At 45.0% G+C, this 27,161-nt stretch overlaps 1 protein-coding gene across 4 annotated transcripts in view; it reads left to right on the plus strand.

Annotated features, from left to right (window-relative positions):
- The window catches only part of Ih (hyperpolarization activated cyclic nucleotide gated potassium channel Ih), a 632,623-nt gene that overhangs the window by 556,697 nt on the left and 48,765 nt on the right, over nucleotides 1-27,161 (plus strand). For all 4 annotated transcript variants that reach the window (XM_070085523.1, XM_070085522.1, XM_070085524.1 and 1 more), the window contains 5 exons: nucleotides 1,121-1,284; nucleotides 2,082-2,218; nucleotides 4,621-4,635; nucleotides 17,442-17,579; nucleotides 24,557-24,673. In XM_070085523.1, the coding sequence (XP_069941624.1) occupies nucleotides 1,121-1,284; nucleotides 2,082-2,218; nucleotides 4,621-4,635; nucleotides 17,442-17,579; nucleotides 24,557-24,673 (571 nt within the window). The remainder of the gene's footprint in view (nucleotides 1-1,120; nucleotides 1,285-2,081; nucleotides 2,219-4,620; nucleotides 4,636-17,441; nucleotides 17,580-24,556; nucleotides 24,674-27,161) is intronic.

The raw sequence follows: 27,161 nt of genomic DNA on the forward strand, positions 1-27,161 counted from the left end.
CTGCAACACCCTACACACTCTGCAACACCCTACATACTCTGCAACACCCTACATCCACTCCTGCTCTACATCTTCCATCTATAGTTAATTACAAATTCCTTATTTAGCTACAGGTGCCACTACACACCGACTGTAAGTCTGGTTGTCTGTTTTACCCTCAGTAATAAAGACAATATTATAACAATACGTGAGGAAACAAACACCATACATGAACTGGTTCTTTGTGTGTGTGTGTGTATTGACACTTATAGACGAGTGTGTTGTTTATTCATTATGACATACAACTGCCAGACCTACTTAACTCAAGCAGAAGTTTTGTACATAGTCTTCAATAGCTTACATACGTTTTAGTATTGTGAATACAAGTTACACTGTTACGTTACATTGTGTACACCTTAATTCCTCTTGTCTGATTGAGCTATGCGTTACACTGGTTCATATTATTATAATCAAAATTAAGCGCTAAACCACTACGGTCATACAGCTCTGGCCACAGGAACTTTAAACAGCACTTGGGTTCGTGACACAGGTTTAAGGATATTCTTTTCCCATCAGTCTAACTCCTGGCTGAGATATATTGGTGACGTGTTGGTCACCGGACCCAGACGCTTCAACCTCCGCAGCTTCAGAGACCAACTCATCCAGCTGAGGTTAATTCATCTGAGGTCATAATTTAGTTCAATTTGTTAGACGAGAACAACAACACTACCTTTCATTATTTGATGTCCCTCTCATCAAGAGTGGCGGTCGTTTCATAGTCTATAGCAAACCTATTATTAAATGCTTTCTGACGTTCCTGTTACTCCTTTATTTTTCACATCTATCTGTTTCCTCAGCGATTCCCGCCTTTCAAAAAGAGTTTGTATTCATGCTTGTATGTTACGGGTCACCATCTGGCAAATACCTCTGTCAGAACTTCGTTCCTAGCGAATATATAAGTAAGCGTGTGTTCTAGTGTGTATATACATATGTGATAGGTAAATCTAACTCTGTGGACAGAAATAACAATGAAATGGTGAATGCTTACAATGTAAAGCAGGCGAAGACGGGTGTTGAGAGTATTTATAGCTGGAGGTGTTAGGAGTGTGCCGACTCAGGTAACAGTGAATTTATGTTGCAGATTCTACTGGGATCTTTGTATGCTGTTTTTGCTGGTGGCCAACCTCATCATCCTGCCTGTGGCCATCTCATTCTTCAACGACGACCTCTCCACACGCTGGATCGCCTTCAACTGCCTCTCTGACACAATATTTCTCATAGACATTGTTGTCAATTTTAGAACGGGTGAGTTGACCTCTACAAGTCATTTGTTTATTCTAGTGGTGATTCATTCCGTGTGTGGCAATATGGCCACTACCGTCTACGGACAGCAGTGCCACTCCCTTCTACAGGTTGTAGTGCCACTATCATCTACAGGCTTCATTCATTCATTAGAGGTTCGCCGGTACTTCCGGCCCGGGTCTTCTCCATATGGTGACCCGGCTATCTACCGGCTATTTAGCCACCAGTGCTGCTGCTCACACCTTGTACTGTCCCTGAAGAAACGTGTGCTTTTGTTTCTACATCACTCAGTATTGATATCATTTGATGAGATTCTCTTTTAAAACTTTAATAATGAAGCATAGGCACAACAGCCTACAGCGGCACTTGCCTGTAGACGGTAGTGGTACTGGTGCCTGTAATGGCAGTGACACGGCAGTCTAAGTAAGGCAGTAGTACATTACACCTCTGTTACATCTTGCTGGTTCTTTAAGAACTTATTACACTAAGACTGAGGGAGCAAGCAAGGTGTGAGTTGTAATATCACTCATCAGTGACCTAACTTAAACTATCCACATTACACTACTGCTTTTTGTGTGTGACTAGAGCTTTATTATTCTCTAGCCCCTTAATGGTGAGGGACTCTTCCCCATAATATTTTAATTATAATAATAATTGTAATTCATTTTTCTATTATTATTAGATGGAAGTAAGGTGGTCTTGTATTTAATCCTCAGTCTCTTCATATAGCAGGACCTGGTGCTCACTTACGGGTCTATCTACTCTGGGAACCAGTTACTGATATCTGGCTTCTTCCTCAGGTATTATGCAGCAAGATAACTCTGAGCAAGTGATACTCGATCCTAAGTTGATTGCAAAACACTATCTTAAAACATGGTTCTTCCTGGACCTCATCTCCTCAGTGCCACTAGACTACATCTTCCTCATATTCAATCAGGTAAAAAAACACAGTCCATGATGCTCGTTGACTCTGTATTGGTAGTAGATGTTACTGTGTCGTGCTCCTGAGCGTTACGTGTTCCTGTGTATCTTAATAATGATTCAATTTACTTAGAACAGTTATGCATGGAAGCTCATACTGGTAGATATCAATGTTAGTTGACTCTGTCAGTGTCTTTGTACACTAGTGTCTGTTGAAGCGGCTTCATATTCTTTGTTTACTCTAAATTTCAGCTCTTACGATCAGGTGTTCGTCTGAAAGAAATCAAATGAAATGACAAAATATTCAAGAAATTCTGAGATTTATCTTCACTTCTCAAAATTACTGTCGGAAATGCGAGAGTTTCCCGTAAACACGACGTGGCTGGTTGCTTCTGCTGCCGGAATTACCGAACTCCATTGAAAGAGTGATCTGTTGTTTTGACTTACGTATTCCTATGAACTAACGTAAATTTGTTAAAAATATATTGGTAATACAATGTACCTTATCCACCCTATGTAAACTTAGCTTGGATTGGTATTATGACCTAAAGAAGGAAATATATTCACCATTATTCGCTCTCACCGACGCTGAGTTACATTAACTCTCTGTTTGTGGTTTGTGTCCAAGGATCAGGATGATCCTCCTTTCTAGGAGGGATGCCACTCTTCCTAGAGGATGCTCGACTTCCTAAGAACCCAGCATTTATTTCGGCATAAATGGTGGGGATATTTCCCCTTTGTTCTAAATTTGTTCACATTCCAATCTGATGACATCAGCGTTAATGGACATGGATTGTGGAATGTAAAAAATATGTTATATAATGTTAAATTTGTTATATAAAGCGCTAAACACTCAAAGGTTCTATTAGTTTGTAAAAACAACAGAACTACCACGAGAACCCAACGATAAAACCAAACCATCACAACTTTACTTTATAAGTGTCAGTATCTTCCCACTTCAAAAAAAAAAAATAGGGTCACTTATGAATCTCACACTAATAACATGTTAGATTTAAAAATGATTTACTTTAACTCCGTCCACAACACGTCCTGACACCGTAAATAATGAACGTGCATTTTTCAACGATCTTATATTGTGAAGTGAACACAACACTGCCACTGGTTAATAATCACAACATTCTTCACACTTTGCTTCCAAACTTTCCTCACATGTTACTTTTTATTCAGTCTACTTGGATAGATGCAGGATAATTTATCATCACTAATAAAGTTGTACACAGAGTAAAACATTGTTCCAAGAAAGGTTTGTACTGAACTTGTCTTAAACATCATCAACACTACGCCATTGCATCTACTCCAGATTTATGCATTTTTTTTTTTTGGTTGATCTTTCTCCACACTTTCTAACCTCCTTTTTTTCCATTCTTGCAACTGTACTTTTTTGTATCACAACTCTTCCATTACCTTCCCTCCTTATTCTTCACATAGTATATACACTCCACCTTCATCTCACTCGGTATATATTCTCTGCAAGAATCTTATCTTCGCTGTAAACAACAAAGGCCACAACTCACTCTCTTGCCACCCGTTGCAAACACTTTACTCTGTCATTTTTTTTTTAAATACTGAAAAAAATTTGTCTCGACAAACCAATTAATATTAATTGTACTTTTCCCTCATCTGTAAGTCGTCTCGTATTTGAGCTCGTTCTTATATACTTGGAATGAGAATATCATGTGTAGCGATATAACACCAGTTTATCTGAGACAGGCTGGGCCTGGGATGCAGCGGCCATTTTCCTTCTGGATACAAAAACATTAGGGAGGGCAAGGAAACAGTATAAGAAGTGTGATACAAAAAAAAATATCAGAGAAAAACTTAACAAAAAGTCTATAAAAAGGCACATTTTTACAAGCAAATTTATGGTACATGTGTGGAACGCACTGACACAGACCTTGTGTTAATGTCCACTATAAAACTTACTCAAGCATTGAGACATGGAACTCCTCGACATGAAGTTGTTGTTGCAGCCGCCTTGCAAGTGTAAGTGGTGAGGGAGAGTCAGGATCTCGCTACACCACAAGAGCAACACCTGCAACCTGGCTGAGTAAGGGTGGTGCACCTGTCTGGTGTTCCCATCCAGACAGTGTTAGCAGCAAGTGAAGGAATCCCACCGCCTTCCAGCCTCTGCTGCGGATGTTACTCTAAATATTTACTGATGCATCTCAACCTTTTATGTTTAGTGTTTAAGGTTACTATTCAAACAAAATTTATATATTCTAATTATAAAGCAATAAATTTAAACAAAATTCTTCTTCAGACTCTCCTGTTTGTGATGTACTTGAGGTGTCGTATATATGGTTTGTGTCGTGGTAGGAGCGTAGCAATGCTTAGCTCCCATCCCTCTGTTCAGCACTACTCTAATGTATGTTTTTCTCCCGTTTTTTTTCTCTGCAGTACCGAGACAAAGAGGTATAACCCGCTGCCAGCCTTTATATTCTACTGGTAGAGGGAAGACTCATGAGTTATTCCTATACTTACTGTATTGTCTCGTCACCAGCATGTTGCTTAAACTACCCAATAAACTATCTCTGCACCTGTTTTTCTTAGCTGCTCGTTGTTTGACGTCAAGCATGACGAAACTGACGTATCTGTAGCCACCTGCACATTAACACTGCTTTATAAATTAAAAAAATATCATACTCTTTACTATAAGCAATCTGGAGAGCTGAGTGGACTACCAAAGGTAAAATGACTATATATAAACCACTCTAACCCATTATTATAAATCAATGATTCTAACATGATTACATGATTTTAACTGTGTAGGTATAAGTATTATCTGTGACTCGGGGCGCTAGTGCAGGTTATAATCGTCTCTCAGATTATTTGTAAAACATTCCACAAAGTATTCTATAGTTTTCCTACTCTTAGAAGGCATATTTATTGTTGTAAGATTCCTTAAGACATAATAAGTACTTCAATAGATTATATTGCTTATCACTAACTCTTAGAGACATCAGTAGACAGTCTCATTAACTTGAAATGCAGTAAAACATGTGTCATTAACTTAATATTCACTCGCACACTCTGTTTATAACTAATTCTTAACAGTCGGTGAGCTTCTAGCTACACATACCACAAACAACTTAAATATGAAACAGTAAATTTTGCACAGTCTGTAAGAATTAACCTGTGAGTAATTACTTTCACGATGTTGATAGGCAGTAAGGTGTACACAGTGAGCATGAGCTGATGTACTGTACATCTGAGGGGCAACCTGTGTGTTGGTTACGCACTACTTGAGTAACGTACAAGTGGGACACTTGGGGATATATATATGTCGTGCCTAACAGGTAAAACTTACGATTTTGGCTTAAATAGCAACACATTTCTTGCCGAATAAGTGAAGATTTGTGTATGCAATAATTTCGTAAAACTAATTTTGAACCTAACGAATTTGTTTAACCCACAGTCGAATACAGGAGAATGTGACACTGGAGATAGTAAACAGTAGCCTTGACAAACTGACCACCTACAGCAGGCTTGACGAACTGACCACCTACAGCAGGCTTGACGAACTGACCACCTACAATACGCTTGACAGGCTGACCACCTACTGCTGAAACTGACATACTGATCACCACCACCACCACCACAACAACTAGTACCATAACTACCGTCACCACCGTCACTAGTGTTACATTCACCTGTGTGAGGCTGAAGAAGTCTGCTGTTTACGCAGAAGTCTCGGCAATAATGATCCCCAAGTGTTGTACATGTGTCTTATTCATCAAGTTGTCGGTACTGTGTATCATCATTACTATAATAAACAAACTTGGTAGCTGAGGTCACCACACCACAGGTACTGCATCAACCTTGTACAAGGTTGGTAGCTGAGGTCACCACACCACAGGTACTGCATCAACCTTGTACAAGGTTGGTAGCTGAGGTCACCGCACCACAGGCACTGCATCAACCTTGTACAAGGTTGGTAGCTGAGGCCACCGCACCACAGGTACTGCATCAACCTTGTACAAGGTTGGTAGCTGAGGCCACCGCACCACAGGCACTGCATCAACTTTGTACAAGGTTGGTAGCTGAGGTCTCCGCACCACAGGCACTGCATCAACCTTGTACAAGGTTGGTAGCTGAGGCCACCGCACCACAGGAACTGCATCAACCTTGTACAAGGTTGGTAGCTGAGGCCACCGCACCACAGGTACTGCATCAACCTTGTACAAGGTGGGTAGCTGAGGTCACCACACCACAGGTACTGCATCAACCTTGTACAAGGTTGGTAGCTGAGGCCACCGCACCACAGGTACTGCATCAACCTTGTACAAGGTTGGTAGCTGAGGCCACCGCACCACAGGCACTGCATCAACCTTGTACAAGGTTGGTAGCTGAGGTCACCGCACCAAAGGCACTGCATCAACCTTGTACAAGGTTGGTAGCTGAGGCTACCGCACCACAGGTACTGCATCAACCTTGTACAAGGTTGGTAGCTGAGGTCACCGCACCACAGGCACTGCATCAACCTTGTACAAGGTTGGTAGCTGAGGCCACCGCACCACAGGCACTGCATCAACCTTGTATAAGGTTGGTAGCTGAGGCCACCGCACCACAGGTACTGCATCAACCTTGTACAAGGTTGGTAGCTGAGGTCATCGCACCACAGGTACTGCATCAACCTTGTACAAGGTTGGTAGCTGAGGCCACCGCACCACAGGTACTGCATCAACCTTGTACAAGGTTGGTAGCTGAGGTCACCGCACCACAGGCACTGCATCAACCTTGTACAAGGTTGGTAGCTGAGGTCACCGCACCACAGGTACTGCATCAACCTTGTACAAGGATGGTAGCTGAGGTCACCGCACCACAGGTACTGCATCAACCTTGTACAAGGTTGGTAGTTGAGCTCACCCCACCACAGGTACTGCATCAACCTTGTACAAGGTTGGTAGCTGAGGCCACCGCACCACAGGCACTGCATCAACCTTGTACAAGGTTGGTAGCTGAGGTCACCGCACCACAGGTACTGCATCAACCTTGTACAAGGTTGGTAGCTGAGGCCACCGCACCACAGGCACTGCATCAACCTTGTACAAGGTTGGTAGCTGAGATCACCGCACCACAGGCACTGCATCAACCTTGTACAAGGTTGGTAGCTGAGGTCACCGCACCACAGGCACTACATCAACCTTGTACAAGGTTGGTAGCTGAGGTCACCGCACCACAGGCACTGCATCAACCTTGTACAAGGTTGGTAGCTGAGGTCACCGCACCACAGGCACTGCATCAACCTTATACAAGGTTGGTAGCTGAGGTCACCGCACCACAGGCACTGCATCAACCTTGTACAAGGTTGGTAGCTGAGGTCATAGCACCACAGACACTGCATCAACCTTGTACAAGGTTGGTAGCTGAGGTCACCGCACCACAGGCACTTCATCAACCTTGTACAAGGTTGGTAGCTGAGGTCACCGCACCACAGGCACTGCATCAACCTTGTACAAGGTTGGTAGCTGAGGTCACCGCACCACAGGCACTGCATCAACCTTGTACAAGGTTGGTAGCTGAGGCCACCGCACCACAGGCACTGCATCAACCTTGTACAAGGTTGGTAGTTGAGGCCACCGCACCACAGGCACTGCATCAACCTTGTACAAGGTTGGTAGCTGAGGCCACCGCACCACAGGCACTGCATCAACCTTGTAGAAGGTTGGTAGCTGAGGTCACCGCACCACAGGCACTGCATCAACCTTGTACAAGGATGGTAGCTGAGGCCACCGCACCACAGGCACTGCATCAACCTTGTACAAGGTTGGTAGCTGAGGCCTCCGCACCACAGGCACTGCATCAACTTTGTACAAGGTTGGTAGCTGAGGTCACCGCACCACAGGCACTGCATCAACCTTGTACAAGGTTGGTAGCTGAGGCCACCGCACCACAGGCACTGCATCAACCTTGTACAAGGTTGGTAGCTGAGGCCACCGCACCACAGGCACTGCATCAACCTTGTACAAGGTTGGTAGCTGAGGCCACCGCACCACAGGCACTGCATCAACCTTGTACAAGGTTGGTAGCTGAGGCCACCGCACCACAGGCACTGCATCAACCTTGTACAAGGTTGGTAGCTGAGGCCACCGCACCACAGGTACTGCATCAACCTTGTACAAGGTTGGTAGCTGAGACCACTGCACCACAGGTACTGCATCAACCTTGTACAAGGTTGGTAGCTGAGGCCACCGCACCACAGGTACTGCATCAACCTTGTACAAGGTTGGTAGTTGAGGTCACCGCACCACAGGTATTGCATCAACCTTGTACAAGGTTGGTAGCTGAGGTCACTGCACCACAGGCACTACATCAACCTTGTACAAGGTTGGTAGCTGAGGTCACCGCACCACAGGTACTGCATCAACCTTGTACAAGGTTGGTAGCTGAGGTCACCGCACCACAGGCACTGCATCAACCTTGTACAAGGTTGGTAGCTGAGGCCACCGCACCACAGGTACTGCATCAAACTTGTACAAGGTTGGTAGCTGAGGCCACCGCACCACAGGTACTGCATCAACCTTGTACAAGGTTGGTAGCTGAGGTGACCGCACCACAGGTACTGCATCAACCTTGTACAAGCTTGGTAGCTGAGGTCACTGCACCACAGGCACTGCATCAACCTTGTACAAGGTTGGTAGCTGAGGTCACCGCACCACAGGCACTGCATCAACCTTATACAAGGTTGGTAGCTGAGGCCACCGCACCACAGGTACTGCATCAACCTTGTACAAGGTTGGTAGCTGAGGCCACCGTACCACAGGTACTGCATGAACCTTGTACAAGGTTGGTAGCTGAGGTCACCGCACCATAGGCACTGCATCAACCTTGTACAAGGTTGGTAGCTGAGGTCACCGCACCACAGGCAATGCATCAACCTTGTACAAGGTTGGTAGCTGAGGCCACCGCACCACAGGTACTGCATCAACCTTGTACAAGGTTGGTAGCTGAGGCCACCGCACCACAGGTACTGCATCAACCTTGTACATGGTTGGTAGCTGAGGCCACCGCACCACAGGTACTGCATCAACCTTGTACAAGGTTGGTAGCTGAGGTCACCGCACAACAGGCACTGCATCAACCTTGTACAAGGTTGGTAGCTGAGGCCACCGCACCACAGGTACTGCATCAACCTTGTACAAGGTTGGTAGCTGAGGCCACCGCACCACAGGTACTGCATCAACCTTGTACAAGGTTGGTAGCTGAGGCCACCGCACCACAGGCATTGCATCAACCTTGTACAAGGTTGGTAGCTGAGGTCACCGCACCACAGGTACTGCATCAACCTTGTACAAGGTTGGTAGCTGAGGCCACCGCACCACAGGCACTGCATCAACCTTGTACAAGGTTGGTAGCTGAGGTCACCGCACCACAGGTACTGCATCAACCTTGTACAAGGTTGGTAGCTGAGGCCACCGCACCACAGGCACTGCATCAACCTTGTACAAGGTTGGTAGCTGAGGTCACCGCACCACAGGCACTGCATCAACCTTGTACAAGGTTGGTAGCTGAGGCCACCGCACCACAGGCACTGCATCAACCTTGTCCAAGGTTGGTAGCTGAGGTCACCGCACCACAGGCACTGCATCAACCTTGTACAAGGTTGGTAGCTGAGGCCACCGCACCACAGGCACTGCATCAACCTTGTACAAGGTTGGTAGCTGAGGCCACCGCACCACAGGCACTACATCAACCTTGTACAAGGTTGGTAGCTGAGGTCACCGCACCACACGCACTGCATCAACCTTGTACAAGGTTGGTAGCTGAGGTCACCGCACCACAGGTACTGCATCAACCTTGTACAAGGTTGGTAGCTGAGGTCACCGCACCATAGGTACTGCATCAACTTTGTACAAGGTTGGTAGCTGAGGCCACCGCACCACAGGCACTGCATCAACCCTGTACAAGGTTGGTAGCTGAGGTCACCGCACCACAGGTACTGCATCAACCTTGTACAAGGTTGGTAGCTGAGGCCCCCGCACCACAGGCACTGCATCAACCTTGTACAAGGTAGCTGAGGTCACCGCACCACAGGTACTGCATCAACCTTGTACAAGGTTGGTAGCTGAGGCCACCGCACCACAGGCACTGCATCAACCTTGTACAAGGTTGGTAGCTGAGGTCACCGCACCACAGGTACTGCATCAACCTTGTACAAGGTTGGTAGCTGAAGCCACCGCACCACAGGCACTGCATCAACCTTGTACAAGGTTGGTAGCTGAGGCCACCGCACCACAGGCACTGCATCAACCTTGTACAAGGTTGGTAGCTGAGGCCACCGCACCACAGGCACTGCATCAACCTTGTACAAGGTTGGTAGCTGAGGCCACCGCACCACAGGTACTGCATCAACCTTGTACAAGGTTGGTAGCTGAGACCACTGCACCACAGGTACTGCATCAACCTTGTACAAGGTTGGTAGCTGAGGCCACCGCACCACAGGTACTGCATCAACCTTGTACAAGGTTGGTAGTTGAGGTCACCGCACCACAGGTATTGCATCAACCTTGTACAAGGTTGGTAGCTGAGGTCACTGCACCACAGGCACTACATCAACCTTGTACAAGGTTGGTAGCTGAGGTCACCGCACCACAGGTACTGCATCAACCTTGTACAAGGTTGGTAGCTGAGGTCACCGCACCACAGGCACTGCATCAACCTTGTACAAGGTTGGTAGCTGAGGCCACCGCACCACAGGTACTGCATCAAACTTGTACAAGGTTGGTAGCTGAGGCCACCGCACCACAATTACTGCATCAACCTTGTACAAGGTTGGTAGCTGAGGTCACCGCACCACAGGTACTGCATCAACCTTGTACAAGCTTGGTAGCTGAGGTCACTGCACCACAGGCACTGCATCAACCTTGTACAAGGTTGGTAGCTGAGGTCACCGCACCACAGGCACTGCATCAACCTTGTACAAGGTTGGTAGCTGAGGCCAACGCACCACAGGCACTGCATCAACCTTGTACAAGGTTGGTAGCTGAGGCCACCGCACCACAGGCACTGCATCAACCTTCTACAAGGTTGGTAGCTGAGGTCACCGCACCACAGGCACTGCATCAACCTTGTACAAGGTTGGTAGCTGAGGCCACCGCACCACAGGCACTGCATCAACCTTGTACAAGGTTGGTAGCTGAGGCCACCGCACCACAGGCACTGCATCCACCTTGTACAAGGTTGGTAGCTGAGGCCACCGCACCACAGGCACTGCATCAACCTTCTACAAGGTTGGTAGCTGAGGTCACCGCACCACAGGCACTGCATCAACCTTGTACAAGGTTGGTAGCTGAGGTCACCGCACCACAGGTACTGCATCAACCTTGTACAAGGTTGGTAGCTGAGGTCACCGCACCATAGGTACTGCATCAACTTTGTACAAGGTTGGTAGCTGAGGCCACCGCACCACAGGCACTGCATCAACCCTGTACAAGGTTGGTAGCTGAGGTCACCGCACCACAGGTACTGCATCAACCTTGTACAAGGTTGGTAGCTGAGGCCCCCGCACCACAGGCACTGCATCAACCTTGTACAAGGTAGCTGAGGTCACCGCACCACAGGTACTGCATCAACCTTGTACAAGGTTGGTAGCTGAGGCCACCGCACCACAGGCACTGCATCAACCTTGTACAAGGTTGGTAGCTGAGGTCACCGCACCACAGGTACTGCATCAACCTTGTACAAGGTTGGTAGCTGAGGCCACCGCACCACAGGCACTAATAACCTTGTACAAGGTTGGTAGCTGAGGCCACCGCACCACAGGTACTGCATCAACCTTGTACAAGGTTGGTAGCTGAGGTCACCGCACCACAGGTACTGCATCAACCTTGTACAAGGTTGGTAGCTGAGACCACTTCACCACAGGTACTGCATCAACCTTGTACAAGGTTGGTAGCTGAGGCCACCGCACCACAGGCACCGCATCAACCTTGTACAAGGTTGGTAGCTGAGGCCACCGCACCACAGGTACTGCATCAACCTTGTACAAGGTTGGTAGCTGAGGTCACCGCACCACAGGCACTGCATCAACCTTGTACAAGGTTGGTAGCTGAGGTCACCGCACCACAGGTACTGCATCAACCTTGTACATGGTAGCTGAGGCCACCGCATCACAGGCACTGCATCAACCTTGTACAACGTTGGTAGCTGAGGCCACCGCACCACAGGTACTGCATCAACCTTGTACAAGGTTGGTAGCTGAGGTCACCGCACCACAGGCACTGCATCAACCTTGTACAAGGTTGGTAGCTGAGGTCACCGCACCACAGGTACTGCATCAACCTTGTACATGGTAGCTGAGGCCACCGCATCACAGGCACTGCATCAACCTTGTACATGGTAGCTGAGGTCACCGCACCACAGGCACTGCATCAACCTTGTACAAGGTTGGTAGCTGAGGTCACCGCACCACAGGTACTGCATCAACCTTGTACGTGGTAGCTGAGGCCACCGCATCACAGGCACTGCATCAACCTTGTACATGGTAGCTGAGGTCACCGCACCACAGGCACTGCATCAACCTTGTACAAGGTTGGTAGCTGAGGTCATCGCACCACAGGTACTGCATCAACCTTGTACATGGTAGCTGAGGCCACCGCATCACAGGCACTGCATCAACCTTGTACAAGGTTGGTAGCTGAGGCCACCGCACCACAGGTACTGCATCAACCTTGTACAAGGTTGGTAGCTGAGGTCACCGCACCACAGGCACTGCATCAACCTTGTACAAGGTTGGTAGCTGAGACCACTGCACCACAGGTACTGCATCAACCTTGTACAAGGTTGGTAGCTGAGGCCACCGCACCACAGGCACTGCATCAACCTTGTACAAGGTTGGTAGCTGAGGTCACCGCACCACAGGCACTGCATCAACCTTGTACAAGGTTGGTAGCTGAGGTCACCGCACCACAGGCACTGCATCAACCTTGTACAAGGTTGGTAGCTGAGACCACTGCACCACAGGTACTGCATCAACCTTGTACAAGGTTGGTAGCTGAGGCCACCGCACCACAGGCACTGCATCAACCTTGTACAAGGTTGGTAGCTGAGGTCACCGCACCACAGGCACTGCATCAACCTTGTACAAGGTTGGTAGCTGAGGTCACCGCACCACAGGCACTGCATCAACCTTGTACAAGGTTGGTAGCTGAGACCACTGCACCACAGGTACTGCATCAACCTTGTACAAGGTTGGTAGCTGAGGCCACCGCACCACAGGCACTGCATCAACCTTGTACAAGGTTGGTAGCTGAGACCACTGCACCACAGGTACTGCATCAACCTTTTACAAGGTTGGTAGCTGAGACCACTGCACCACAGGTACTGCATCAACCTTGTACAAGGTTGGTAGCTGAGGCCACCGCACCACAGGCACTGCATCAACCTTGTACAAGTCAGTGTACACAACACGCAGTACACCTCTTTTGTGGCAGCTGGTGCAAACCCTCCATCAAGGTGGTCACCCATGCAGTAAATACGGGTATTATCGCAACACTTGCTTATTGCTGCTGCATTATTGAGTTCCTTGTTGTGTTTTGGAATTTGAGTTTATTGTTTTTTAATTTTGTCTAGTTCGAGTCTAGGGAGCGAGTTTACATTGTAAGTCTTTAAATAATGGTCATTATTTTCATTATGGACAATCACTTGTACAGTGGCTACAACTACAAGAAATACTACCACTGTTGACTTCACTACAATCACCACTACAACCAGCAGCCGCTATTACCACCACTTTCACTACAACACTTTCATCATAAACACTGGTCACACCTCTGGTCACACCTCTGGTCACACCTCTGTCACCACTACACTTGTTATTGTAGTAGTGTTGATAATACTAACAATAAGCATAATTAGGCAGATTATTTATATATTTTTATTTTTCATGATCACAATCGACAATGTTTTATCTTGATAAATTTGCAAATCGTGTGTGTGTGCGTGTGTGTGTGTGTGTGCGTGCGTGCGTGTGTGTGTGTGTGTGTGTGTGGTACATATATAATGTGCATATCATTTTTGTTTATTCGTATAAAGGTAAGTTGTAGAAGCAGTATATATACATCCTAAGTTAAATTTGGGCTCGTCATGTCATAAAGACACTAACAGTGTTTGCAGGATTTCCCTCCATTACTTCCCCTCCCTTACTTGACTCTGGCTACATTAACTACCAGAGAAGTTAATACATTAATCACTAGAGACGCACCACACAATATGTCACTGATCACTCTGTCTTGAGCATTGAAATCACTGTCCCTCACCTTTACCACAATGACCTGGTCAGACTACCATGACTGTAGTCGCTCCATCCCTCCCAACTGTGACACATTTAGGTCTGGGAGCCTCACCCTCCCGCCTGCATCGGGACTAACAGCGGTAAGTTTGTTAAACAGCAACAACAGCAGCAGGTAAGAGCAACAGCAACACTAGCATGTGCTCGTCTCTTCCTTCACTGCAGTTGTCCAGCAGTAACATTAGCTGACAGGTGGGACGGTAAGCACTAGCAGCCCGGGTACCCATCGCCGAAGAAAAGCTAATGTTTGTCGAAGGATGAGAACTTCACTGGTGCTCCAGAAACCCGAGAAACAAAGCTATTAATGTAATGCCTGCATTATACTGGATATGCTTGTATGGTGAGTCTTGTACACCAGTGATGGTGAGGATGTAGCCTTTTATGTTGAATTTAACCCATTTATGTTAAGTTTCTTACCTCAAAATTATCCGTGCTCTGTGAACATGCATAACATTAATGTTTTACGTGTAGCTGAAGGTAACCAATACTTTGACTAAACTGACAGTTAAAATTACCTGTGGATATTTGACCAGGTAACTAGTGTTATAGTTTGTTACATTCAGTTAAAGTTTATGATGAAATATTTGATGTTATAAATGTTATTTTAATAAGACACACGTGCAACAGTATCTTTATTGTGAAACGTTTCGCCTACACAGCAGTCTTCTTCAGTCGAGTACACAGGAGTTATCAGAAACAGTAGAGGTGTAAAGACGGTGTAATCAGTCCATTACCCTTGAAGACGAAGTTTTGAGGTGGTCAGTCCCTCATTCTCCAGGCTGAGGGACTGACTACCTCAAAACTACGTCTTCGAGGGTGATGGCCTGATTACATCATCTTTATATCACCGCTGCTTCTACTGCCTCTATATTTGACTGAAGAAGCCTGCTGTGTAGACGAAAAGTTTCAGAATAAAGATACTTAACTGTTGGACATGTGTTTTATCAATCTGTGAGTATACCATTACCTTCACACTTTAATTATATTCCCTCTTTACTAACAAAACAATACAAGTATTATCAGTCTACATATGAAATATTTTAAAAACAAGAAATATAACCAACATTACCATACATTGTACAGTTGTAACAACTTATTTTTAATTGGACATAAAGTGCCATGAAGTCTTGTTTTTATATTATATAAAGCCCTCAATCCGTGTGATTCCATCAGCGAAATATTTTTTAGAGGATTGATACTCCGTCTGCTGCTATTCCCTGTAGATGTTGTGGTCCAGACAGACTTGGATGAGCCAATCTCTTAACCATAAGCAGACAGTCTTCAAACTTATTAGCAAAGTATTAGACCGGTGTAAACAGCGTGCATGACAAGCCTTTATTCACTAAATATTGCATGTTCTTGTCCTCAGTGAACTTATTCTCCAAATAACGAGTAAAACTGACCTTCACATTAAAGATCCTACGAAGATACACTTTCCACCGTACAGTCCAGATTCTTCCTTATTAAAAAGACACAAAATATTTGATTTCAAAATAAAGATCGATCATAAATGATCAGGGCATTTTATTATATGTATCAAAACTGAATTCTTTTAAGTTCTGTTTGCGTTTATCTCTAATTATAAGCAAGACCTTTTAATCTAAGGATAATAATTCAATATCAGATCTGGTTATTTTGGCAAGCCAGCTTCCTGTTAGGGAAGGTATCACAAGAAACTGTTTGAGTGTTAAGATGCAACACCACTTGGCTGTTAGTGCCGTTCTTGAAGTCCGTGAGTACTGTATCTCTCAACGTTCACCTCCACAGCACTTTCTTAGAGCAAGCCAGATTACAGAATGAAGCACCAACTTTCTTACAAGCTATGAATACTTGCAAACAGAACTACTGTGTGAGGCCAGGCTGATCAAAACAGGTTGATGTTTGTCTTGTGTGATACGTGTAATATTTATCAGTACTGAGAGTACAAGAGGGTGGTGGCAACTTGACCTACACCTCCATCTAGAGATGGACACTGGAAGCGCAGCCTTTAAATACAACGTTTCGCTCAAGGCAGAACCTTATCAAGCATACAGGAATGAGTAAATATACCACCTTGTAAGATAAACTAGCACCATTAGGTCAGACTTGTAAAAAGGTAGGTCACACAAGATTATTAAACTACAAGATCAGTTCTGGCGAGGTCATGTATGGGTGGCAGTACGTGGGGGGGGGGTAAGGTGACTGGTTTATTATATAAATCAGGGACAATAACCTTAGTACAACATGTTCATTCCATTGTTTTGCTCAACTGTTTTAGCGAGATGGGTCATTGCTGATACAGAAATTCTGCTTCTTGCCTCTGTCTTTCTGGAGGTCACCTTACCCCGTCCACCAACCCACCCCCACCCACCACACTCGTTAAACCTGACCTCACCCCCGCCTCATCTCGCTACTTAACGACTTTTTGTGTGTGACTTTGTAAGTGGTCCAGGATGGAGCGAAACGTCGTCTTAAGCTCCTCTCTCCTATCAGCGGGTTTTTTGTGTATGGACCTTGTGTGACCTGTATTTCTCTGAACCTGACCTCATGATGCTCGTTTGCCTTATAAAGTGATGCTTCTCTCTCTCTCTCTCTCTCTCTCTCTCTCTCTCTCTCTCTCTCTCTCTCTCTCTCTCTCTCTCTCACACACACACACACACACACACACACACACACACACACACACACACACACACACACACACACACTCAGGCCAAACCAACAAATCTTACAGCTTCACTAATTCCAGAGAAGCAACATTCTCATCAACATTAACTTCTCATAAGTCTCAAATTTAGAGCGGCCATGTACAAGACAATAACTCACTTCAACATCAACCATGTTAGTTCTTCAAAACCCCTGACCAAATGCACACACACAACAAAACTGAGTAAAATAAAAAAAATGTAACTTTTAATAATTCCTGGCATGTTCGTCTCCTCTCCGGCAGGATTTCAGTGAAAGTTTCCAGATCCTTCACGCGGGTCGGGCGCTGCGCATCCTGCGACTGGCCAAGCTCCTCTCCCTGGTTCGCCTCCTGCGCCTCTCCCGCCTCGTACGATATGTGTCGCAGTGGGAGGAGGTCTATGTAAGCAGCGTCAGTGTTACCCCTCTTTATTCTTTCTCTCGCCTTACTCACTCTCACACACACGTACACTCAGCTTCACAGATATGCTAATATGTATGCTAGAACATAGCCTTATACCTAGATAACCCACGCCTGTATACAAGAGCAACTACATATAGAATACCAGCCCTCTAGCCATTACTAAGAGCATGCGCGCTAAGGCCAACCCATCGTAAGCCTAGTTGCGCAAGGGAACACATCGTGTTTAGTTGCAGATCTATGCATACTACAGTTGTGCTCATGCTGCAAGTGACCCATCCAACCACCCACCTACCCATAATGCAACGACACCCACCCAGCCACCCACACCACCCACCCACCCCGAATGTTACCCTCAGTACAGATGTCGTCTACTCAGTAAAGTGGCGAGGTACTGTTACCAAGGCACTAAGGACACTCCTTCCCTCACTCATAGAGGACTAATAGGTTCTTATAACTTAGACTAAAACAGTGCCATGTGACCAGCTGTGAATGTGTTCCAATTTTATGTCAGTGTAAGTCCCTGTGATTTTTACATATTATAAACTGCGAAAGTTATGTCTAGTCACAAAATTATCTCTAAATCGGATTTATTTAATTGGACTCAGCTCTTAAATAAAGTTGTAGACTTTGTTGTATATTGTATTTTAAACTTTAGACTAGGGAATGTTTTATCATGTCGTACACAGTCTATGGCTACTGTAATGATACTCGATCAAGCGTCTAACATTATCAGCTTGACACTAGTTATCTGGAAAACAAAAATCTCTAGCGTTAACTTTTTAATTGTTATCCTTTAATTTGAATCGGAATGTTTCGGATATGCTTACTGCTTGAGACTTACAAGTGGATATTACAGACTTTAAACTTTGATTACGACGGATTCACGTAACGTTACTGGAAAATTATCGTTTTTATGCAATTCTCCCGAAACTTTTGCTCACTTGTAGCAGTAGTTTATAGTGATACCAAACACCCTCACGCATACTTTACATTACTTAAAAATAGCATGGCTCAATGTCAGCTTAAGAGGCGTCGCTGTGATCCTATGTTAAGTTTAACAGCGTCGTTAAGATAATTAACACAGTCCCTACTTCCTGGAAGTGCAGACTGCAGTTTTACCTTCTCTATGAGGCCTCACTGGTTTAGCATCACCATTATTTCTACGTTTATTGCACAAATCGTAATAGTAGTGTTTTGTGTTCTTGTTTTCGTTGGGAAGGTTAACGGGGCAGTGTTTGTACAATGATTCCAACAGCATCCTTAATTTAGCACAAGAACCTCACAAACTGCCTGTTGTTCCGGGAACTTTTGTAATAACCTCAGCGAGGTCAGAGGCCTTCAGAGGCCGGACTGACTTCTGCAGAAGCCTCAGCGAAGTCAGGAATCTTAGTTACTCCAGGGCAACCCACCATAAGCCTCATATCCATCAGTCACTAAGAGGGAACCAACATTTCTCGGTAACTCGCAACACACGAGTCTCAGCACATCCATCCATAAACATTAACTCTCTGAATCCTCTTTGCAAGATTCCCATTGCCTTTATTCTTCCAGTAAGATATCAAGCTTTATCTTAGTAAGATTTACTTTAAACTCGAGAGAATGGCAATGATTCCAGAACGATAGGTGTGAAAATAAGGGGAGAACGAATTGACTGTTCACCTCTAGTCGCTATGTTACCTAAGCCAGCTGAGGCTGACCTAAGCAGGTCAATGCTAACAGCAGATAACCCATAATATGTATGCGGTTTTCTGGTAAATGTAATGACCCTCAGTAGCACGCAGCGAGCCTTGTCACATTGTCTATCATCTTCCTACATACACTAACCTAACATTTTCTTGACTAAACTATGACACTGTCAACCTGTTCAGTACTGATTTACCGATACCCATTAACTATTGATAGACTGATACCCACTAACTATTGATAGACTGATACCCACTAACTACTGATAGACTGATACCCACTAACTACTTATAGACTGATACCCACTAACTACTGACAGACTGATACCCACTAACTACTTATAGACTGATACCCACTAACTACTTATAGACTGATACCCACTAACTACTTATAGACTGATACCCACTAACTACTGATAGAATGATACCCACTAACTACTTATAGACTGATACCCACTAACTACTGATAGACTGATACCCACTAACTACTGATAGAATGATACCCACTAACTACTTATAGACTGATACCCACTAACTACTTATAGACTGATACCCACTAACTACTGACAGACTGATACCCACTAACTACTTATAGACTGATACCCACTAACTACTTATAGACTGATACCCACTAACTACTTATAGACTGATACCCACTAACTACTTATAGACTGATACCCACTAACTACTTATAGACTGATACCCACTAACTACTGATAGAATGATACCCACTAACTACTTATAGACTGATACCCACTAACTACTTATAGACTGATACCCACTAACTACTGATAGACTGATACCCACTAACTACTTATAGACTGATACCCACTAACTACTTATAGACTGATACCCACTAACTACTTATAGACTGATACCCACTAACTACTTATAGACTGATACCCACTAACTACTGATAGAATGATACCCACTAACTACTTATAGACTGATACCCACTAACTACTTATAGACTGATACCCACTAACTACTTATAGACTGATACCCACTAACTACTAATAGAATGATACCCACTAACTACTGATAGACTGATACCCACTAACTACTGATAGACTGATACCCACTAACTACTGATAGACTGATACCCACTAACTACTGATAGACTGATACCCACTAACTACTGATAGACTGATATCCACTAACTACTGATAGACTAATATCCACTAACTACTGATAGACTGATACCCACTAACTACTGATAGACTGATACCCACTAACTACTGATAGACTGATACCCACTAACTACTGATAGACTGATACCCACTAACTACTGATAGACTGATACCCACTAACTACTGATAGACTGATACCCACTAACTACTGATAGACTGATATCCACTAACTACTGATAGACTGATACCCACTAACTACTGATAGACTGATACCCACTAACTACTGATAGACTGATACCCGCTAACTACTGATAGACTGATACCCACTAACTACTGATAGATTGATACCCACTTACTACTGATAGCCTGATACCCACTTACTACTGATAGACTGATACCCACTAACTACTGATAGATTGATACCCACTTACTACTGATAGCCTGATACCCACTTACTACTGATAGCCTGATACCCACTTACTACTGATAGACTGATACCCACTAACTACTGATAGACTGATACCCACTAACTACTGATAGATTGATACCCACTTACTACTGATAGCCTGATACCCACTTACTACTGATAGCCTGATACCCACTTACTACTGATAGACTGATACCCACTAACTACTGATAAGCTACTGTGTAGTTAACACTGATAGAAAATATTCTATATGATGTAAATGATAATTATTAACATAATCTATATCAAGCAGCTCAGTGGTAACATAAACAATGATAGATCTTGGTTATTTTAAGGAAGAACAAGAGAGCCATGAGATACTTTTATCTCTCCCTAAACAAGTCCTTTGTGCCTTGACATCCTGGCCCGGGGTCCCGTAGTGTGTTGACGCCTCAACCCCAAGTACTCAAGTATTGTAAATTCCATCTTAGATACCGCAAGATCAATCCTCTTGGACCCACCCTGCTGCTACAGCACTCAACGCTGTCTTGAGTGTAATCCCTCTGGTCAAGCATTTTAATCCCCTGGTCAAGCATTTTAATTCCCTTGGTAAAGCATTTTAATCCCTTGGTCAGGTATTTTTAACCCCTTTGGTAAAGTATTGTAATTTCCCTCTAGTCAAACATTGTAATCCCCCCTGGTCCAGCATTGTAATCCCCCCTGGACCACCATTGTAATCCCCCTGGTCAAGCGTTTAGACTTGTCTCCCTCAGCTCTACACGTTAAAGTACCTTTGATGTACACTGGATAACTTGATTTGTACACACACACACACACACACACACACACACACACACACACACACACACACACACACACACACACACACACACACACACACACACACACACACACTATAGAGATTACTACCTCAATCAGCTTTCTCCCATTATTCTTCTTGTTTCCGTCTTCATTACTATTGTTGTTTTTTTATCTGTACCTCTCTCTCTCTCATCCCTCCCTCCCCACATTCTTTCTTTCATCCCCCCCCACACACACACTGTACTTCTACGGTCTTTCCTCCGTATACAGTATGTAGGTTCCCTCAGCCTTGCCCTATATAGACATCCCCCTCTCTGCTATTTGTTTCCTCTCTTCCAGTTCCTTAATTTGTTTGTAGATCTTCTGATATATTTGGTCATATTGGACTCCCTGTGGGACAGCGACTGGACCCGCCCGGGACACTGCTGTCTCCAGGGATCCACTGTGAGCTGTATAATGTACCCGTATTTGTAGACAATTTGTAACCTATGTGATTCTTGTTCCACATGAGCTTCTCCTTTAAAGGTATGGATCCCATTCTATGAATTGAAGAGTGCTGGCTGTAATGTCTCTTGCTTACTCCTGCGATATTTTTCGCTCTTTTTTTACCTTCTCTTTATTGCGTCTCACATTATGCGTGTGAGTGAGACTGCGGCACTTCACACTGCTAGCTTCTTGCTTACATCCGTTATTACTCTCTAACGCTTATGTGAAACAGGACTCATATTGCTCCTTCTCTTAACTGCCACCGGTTTGCCTTACAATTTGTCTTATATTTTCTCAAAATTATCCTCATGAAATTCCGTGAAGATGACGAGTGTAGCCGTGGGATATTGGCGAAGTGTTCGCTGCATAGAGCCGCAGTCACTAGCGCGGGTTGTTCTCGCGCGACCTGAGGTACAGTCACTAGCGCGTGATGTTCTCGCGTGACCTGAGGCGCAGTCACTAGCGTGTGATGTTCTCGCGCGACCTGAGGCGCAGTCACTAGCGTGTGATGTTCTCGCGCGACCTGAGGCGCAGTCACTAGCGCGTGATGTTCTCGCGCGACCTGAGGTACAGTCACTAGCGCGTGATGTTCTCGCGCGACCTGAGGCGCAGTCACTAGCGTGTGATGTTCTCGCGCGACCTGAGGCGCAGTCACTAGCGCGTGATGTTCTCGCGCGACCTGAGGCGCAGTCACTAGCGCGTGATGTTCTCGCGCGACCTGAGGCGGAAGTACACCTAACAAATACCGTACTTAGGAGAGGAACTCTACAGCAATGTACCAGTCCTTCGTGGACCTTTGTCATGTTATGACTTAATGCTCCAGAAGGGACCAAAACGTCGTCAGTAAGTTTCCTACCTAAATGCGGATTTTTCGCGAGCTGTTCTAGCCTCGGTATTGTGACTTTTATACTCTGAGGCTCACTTTATCTGACGGTAGTTAAAATTTCTACTATTATGGCAGCTGTACTCGGTATGTGAGCCCTGAGGAGCCGTCGCCAACAGAGGCCAAGTGTCGTCAACTTTGAAATTAATATCGTGGATATACCTAGTCACAAAATTAGTAAATACTTTTTGTCGTGGGAAAAAAAGATGAACTTTACATATAAGTTGTGTAATCTTCCAAAGTTATCAGGTGACCGTGTCTCTGTGCTTAGTCTGGTGCGAGGTGAGAGAGGAAGAGTGTGAGGGGTGTAAGACAGGTGTAGGGTACACACACTCCATCACTACACACCTATCCAAATCATGTCTGATAGCGCCCATTACACTCGTGCCTCATCACTACAAGATCGCTGCAATAACTTAAGCACTAAGATAAACCTCGGGTAATCAGATGTCTGGGTCACAAGGGAGTGTCTGTCGCGCCTTTTGGCTCTCCAGCCTGTGCCACTCTGGCTCTATGCAACATGGGACACCCTGGCTCTTTGCAATGTGTGACACCCTGGCTCTTTGCAATGTGTGTGACACCCTGGCTCTTAGCAATTTGTGACACCCTGGCTCTTAGCAATGTACGACACCCTGGCTCTTTGCAATGTGCGACACCCTGGCTCTTTGCAATGTGCGACACCCTGGCTCTTTGCAATGTGCGACACCCTGGCTCTTTGCAATGTGTGACACCCTGGCTCTATGCAACGTGTGACAGTCTACAATCCGGCCAATCATTTTTTCATCTTTATTTTTTTGTGTTAGGCAATAAGATTAATGACGAGGAGGAGGAGGAGGAAGATAAGGAGGAGAAGGAGGCGGAAGGGAAGGAGGAAGAGGAGGATGAAGGGAAGGATTGTGGTAGAGTGGAGCAGCAAGAAAAGTTTTGGGTAGACAGATGAAGAGGTAAGAAAGGTGACATGACCTGACCAGTTTGGGTGGGTTTTAAGAGTGCCTTTTATCACTTAATAACGTCTGTATACTGTAATTTAAGACTGTAGGGAAAAAAAAATGTTAGCACTAAACTTGAACATTGGTCTGAGGTGTATTGGCTAACTCTGTCTTCTCCGTAGCTCACCATTTTCTTTTATTGTTAAATTTGGTTAATTCACGTCATCCTAACCAAGCCTAAGCTTAACTAGCGTATGCAGAGACGCCAGCTTAAGTTCATATAACAAAAAAAAATAAAAAGGGAACGTTGTGACTCAGGAGAAGAGGTTGAAGTTCGGCCCTATGCAGCGTACCTAGACAACATCCCTCTGCCTTGTGGCTCCTTTCTGTCTGGTTCAGGGCTTTTTGCATCTGGGCCGAGTCCATCTTGTATTATAATGTATATTGAGCAGTTGTGTTAATATGGGAAGAGTGTGAGGCAGGCCCGTGCTTGTGTAACATAATCTAGCCTTGGGTTCACCAGTCAACCAGATCCCCAAGCGGTTCTCTGACTCAGCCTCTCCTTCCCTTCAACCTGGCCTTTACTTCTTTGCCTTTTACTCTTTTCTTCGGTTCTAGATCCTTAAGAACCACCGCAAAAAGCACAGTGAGAGACGGAGTCCAGCTGCTGGCTCAGATGCACTGAACAGACGTAAAAGGAAGCCGTACAATGTTTACAATATTCCATTTTTTAAGGTAAATTAATCCCTCTTACCTTAGGATGTACAGTACCGACCTTAACCCTCCCCTCCCCTTGCCTGTCCGTCGTCCCGTCAATCGTCTGCCTGTCTGTCCTAGTTGTGTGTTACAGTACATGTGCTGGAAGAGCCTCCGCCTCTGCATGTCTTGCATCCCGCTTAGCCCAAACTGAGGCCTCCAAGCTTATTTTGAACTCTTTACTTTTTTCTCAAAACAAGATTTTTCTAAAATATTTCCTTACTATTTTTTACTATCAAGATACCACATTAAATTTTTGCAATCATGAACAGGTTTGACTGCTTACTTTTTTCTTTTTTTTTTTCTTTTTTTTTTTGCTTGTTCTTGATAAGGTTAAAAGAGCAGGAGTCAGGTCGAGTAGCGTGACTCGCTGCATGGCTCCTCCTCCACCGTCTCGTTTACAACATCAGTAAGATGTTTAATGAAGTTCCAAGATGCCGATAAGCTCCAGGGACACTCATGCTCACTTCAGGGACCTGTGTTGTCAATCTCAGGGACCACTACTAATGCTCTGCTGTTCAAGGATTATTCATACTCCTGGAAAAGGGCCTCTGTCGTCACGATCAGGGGCCATTAATGATCACTCCGGAACCCACTGTTGTCAAGTTTAAGGATCACTTGTGTTCTAGGGTTATTTGCCAAGTTTAGAGATTACTGAGGCTCACTCCGGCCACTGTTTCAAGGCTAAGGGGTCATACATGCGCGCTCCAGGGACCCAGGTCTTTTAGCTAAGAGATAACCATGTGAGGCCCTTATTGTCTACTAATCAAGTTCCTCAGTAGGCTGAGATTCGTCCCTCACCCCTCCCCCCGGCACAAACACACACACATACACAAACAGGAGCTAAATCTACAAAATAAACATTTTTATGGGTTAATAACATATGTGCGTTCTCAATTCCCAAAGCCAGAATAACTTCTGGATTTTCACGGCTCCTCTACACACGCGAGTATTTGTCTGTGCGTTAGAAGCGACGAAAGACACATGACTGTCGTTATGCGGGAAACAACTTCATGAAAGAAAAGTAAGACTGTTTTGAGATTCTCTAATGATGCTTGCTTCTGAATGAACATTTTCCATTGATACTGTGAGCATGGCAGGTTGTCCACCGTGCCCCTGAGTGAGCATGGCAGGCTCTCCACTGGTCGTGCCCCTGAGTGAGCATGACAGGCTCTCCACTGGTCGTGCCCCTGAGTGAGCATGGCAGGTTGTCCACCGGTCGTGCCCCTGAGTGAGCATGGAAGGCTCGCCACCGGTCGTGCCCCTGAGTGAGCATGGAAGGCTCTCCACCGGCCGTGCCCCTGAGTGAGCATGTCAGGTCCCATACCCTGCAGTAACATTCACTTTACACGTCTGAGCCGTCATTAGTATCCATACCCCAATGTTTTCATCTTTTTTGTTCATGTGTCAGTTCAGAACGTGTGTCAATTTTTAAATATCTTTTTTGAGCTCTTTACTGGTATTTACCATCTGGATGTGTTGACAAAACAAAGGAGCCTACATGACAGTCTCCTCTGCTAATACTTCCCTACGTCACTCTGGCCTTCTCCACCCTTAAATGGAAACAACCCTAATCTACATAAAAACCTTTTGTCACCATAATGTCTCGTTGTGGGGAACGTCAAGATCACAGCTCTTCTTTCCCAGCTGTGTTTATTGCACCGGGTGCCAGGCACAGTAGGCACTGCCAGGCTTAGGCACTGCTACTGTCTTAAACATCACACACAGACAAACACAAATCGAAAAAGGATGCAGGAAGTCTTAGAAATTTTAGTACTGGGCAAATGGTTACTGGATGGGAAACCAAAGAAAAGAATGTTATGAGACTGGCAGGTAGAAGATCAAAGACACGTGGCCAATGTGGAGAGAAGGGAAAAAGAGGTCACAAACAATTTAAGGAGAATAACCTTGAAATATTTAAAACCTGTCTCCTGTAGTTCACCTAACATAGCAGTTGAGGCTAAACTCTCAAACTTCAGAGTAGCATTCAGGACACGACGAAAGCCTCTTTTAAAACGCACTTTATTTCTCGAGTATGCAGCGCTGGGGTAGAGCCCTCTCTAGTACAACATATTTAACTCAAGAATACAGGAGTGTGCATCAAGGCTGGTTCCAGAGTTAAGGGGAATGAACTATGAAGGGACAAAAAATAGCAAGAACCAGTCCTTAATTCACCGAACAGAAATTGCGATTGAAATATTTTCCTTATAAATTTGAAATTTTCTCAGAGGGATAGCACATACTGAGAGAAAAAAGAGGAAATCAAAACAAAAGAGCGGAAACACTCAGGATTTTTTGATAATAATAATAATAATAATAATAATAATAATAATAATAATAATAATAATGAACACAGTATAGAGAAGACATAGCAAAGCTACTTACTGTGGGGGATCTGAATCAGAGAGATTTACTGGGACCTGCTGAAAGGAAGTGAGAGAGACGTGTTAAGAACACAACTGATGAT

The sequence above is a fragment of the Cherax quadricarinatus genome, chromosome 16, assembly GCF_038502225.1.
Source record: "Cherax quadricarinatus isolate ZL_2023a chromosome 16, ASM3850222v1, whole genome shotgun sequence".
NCBI lineage: Eukaryota > Metazoa > Arthropoda > Malacostraca > Decapoda > Parastacidae > Cherax > Cherax quadricarinatus.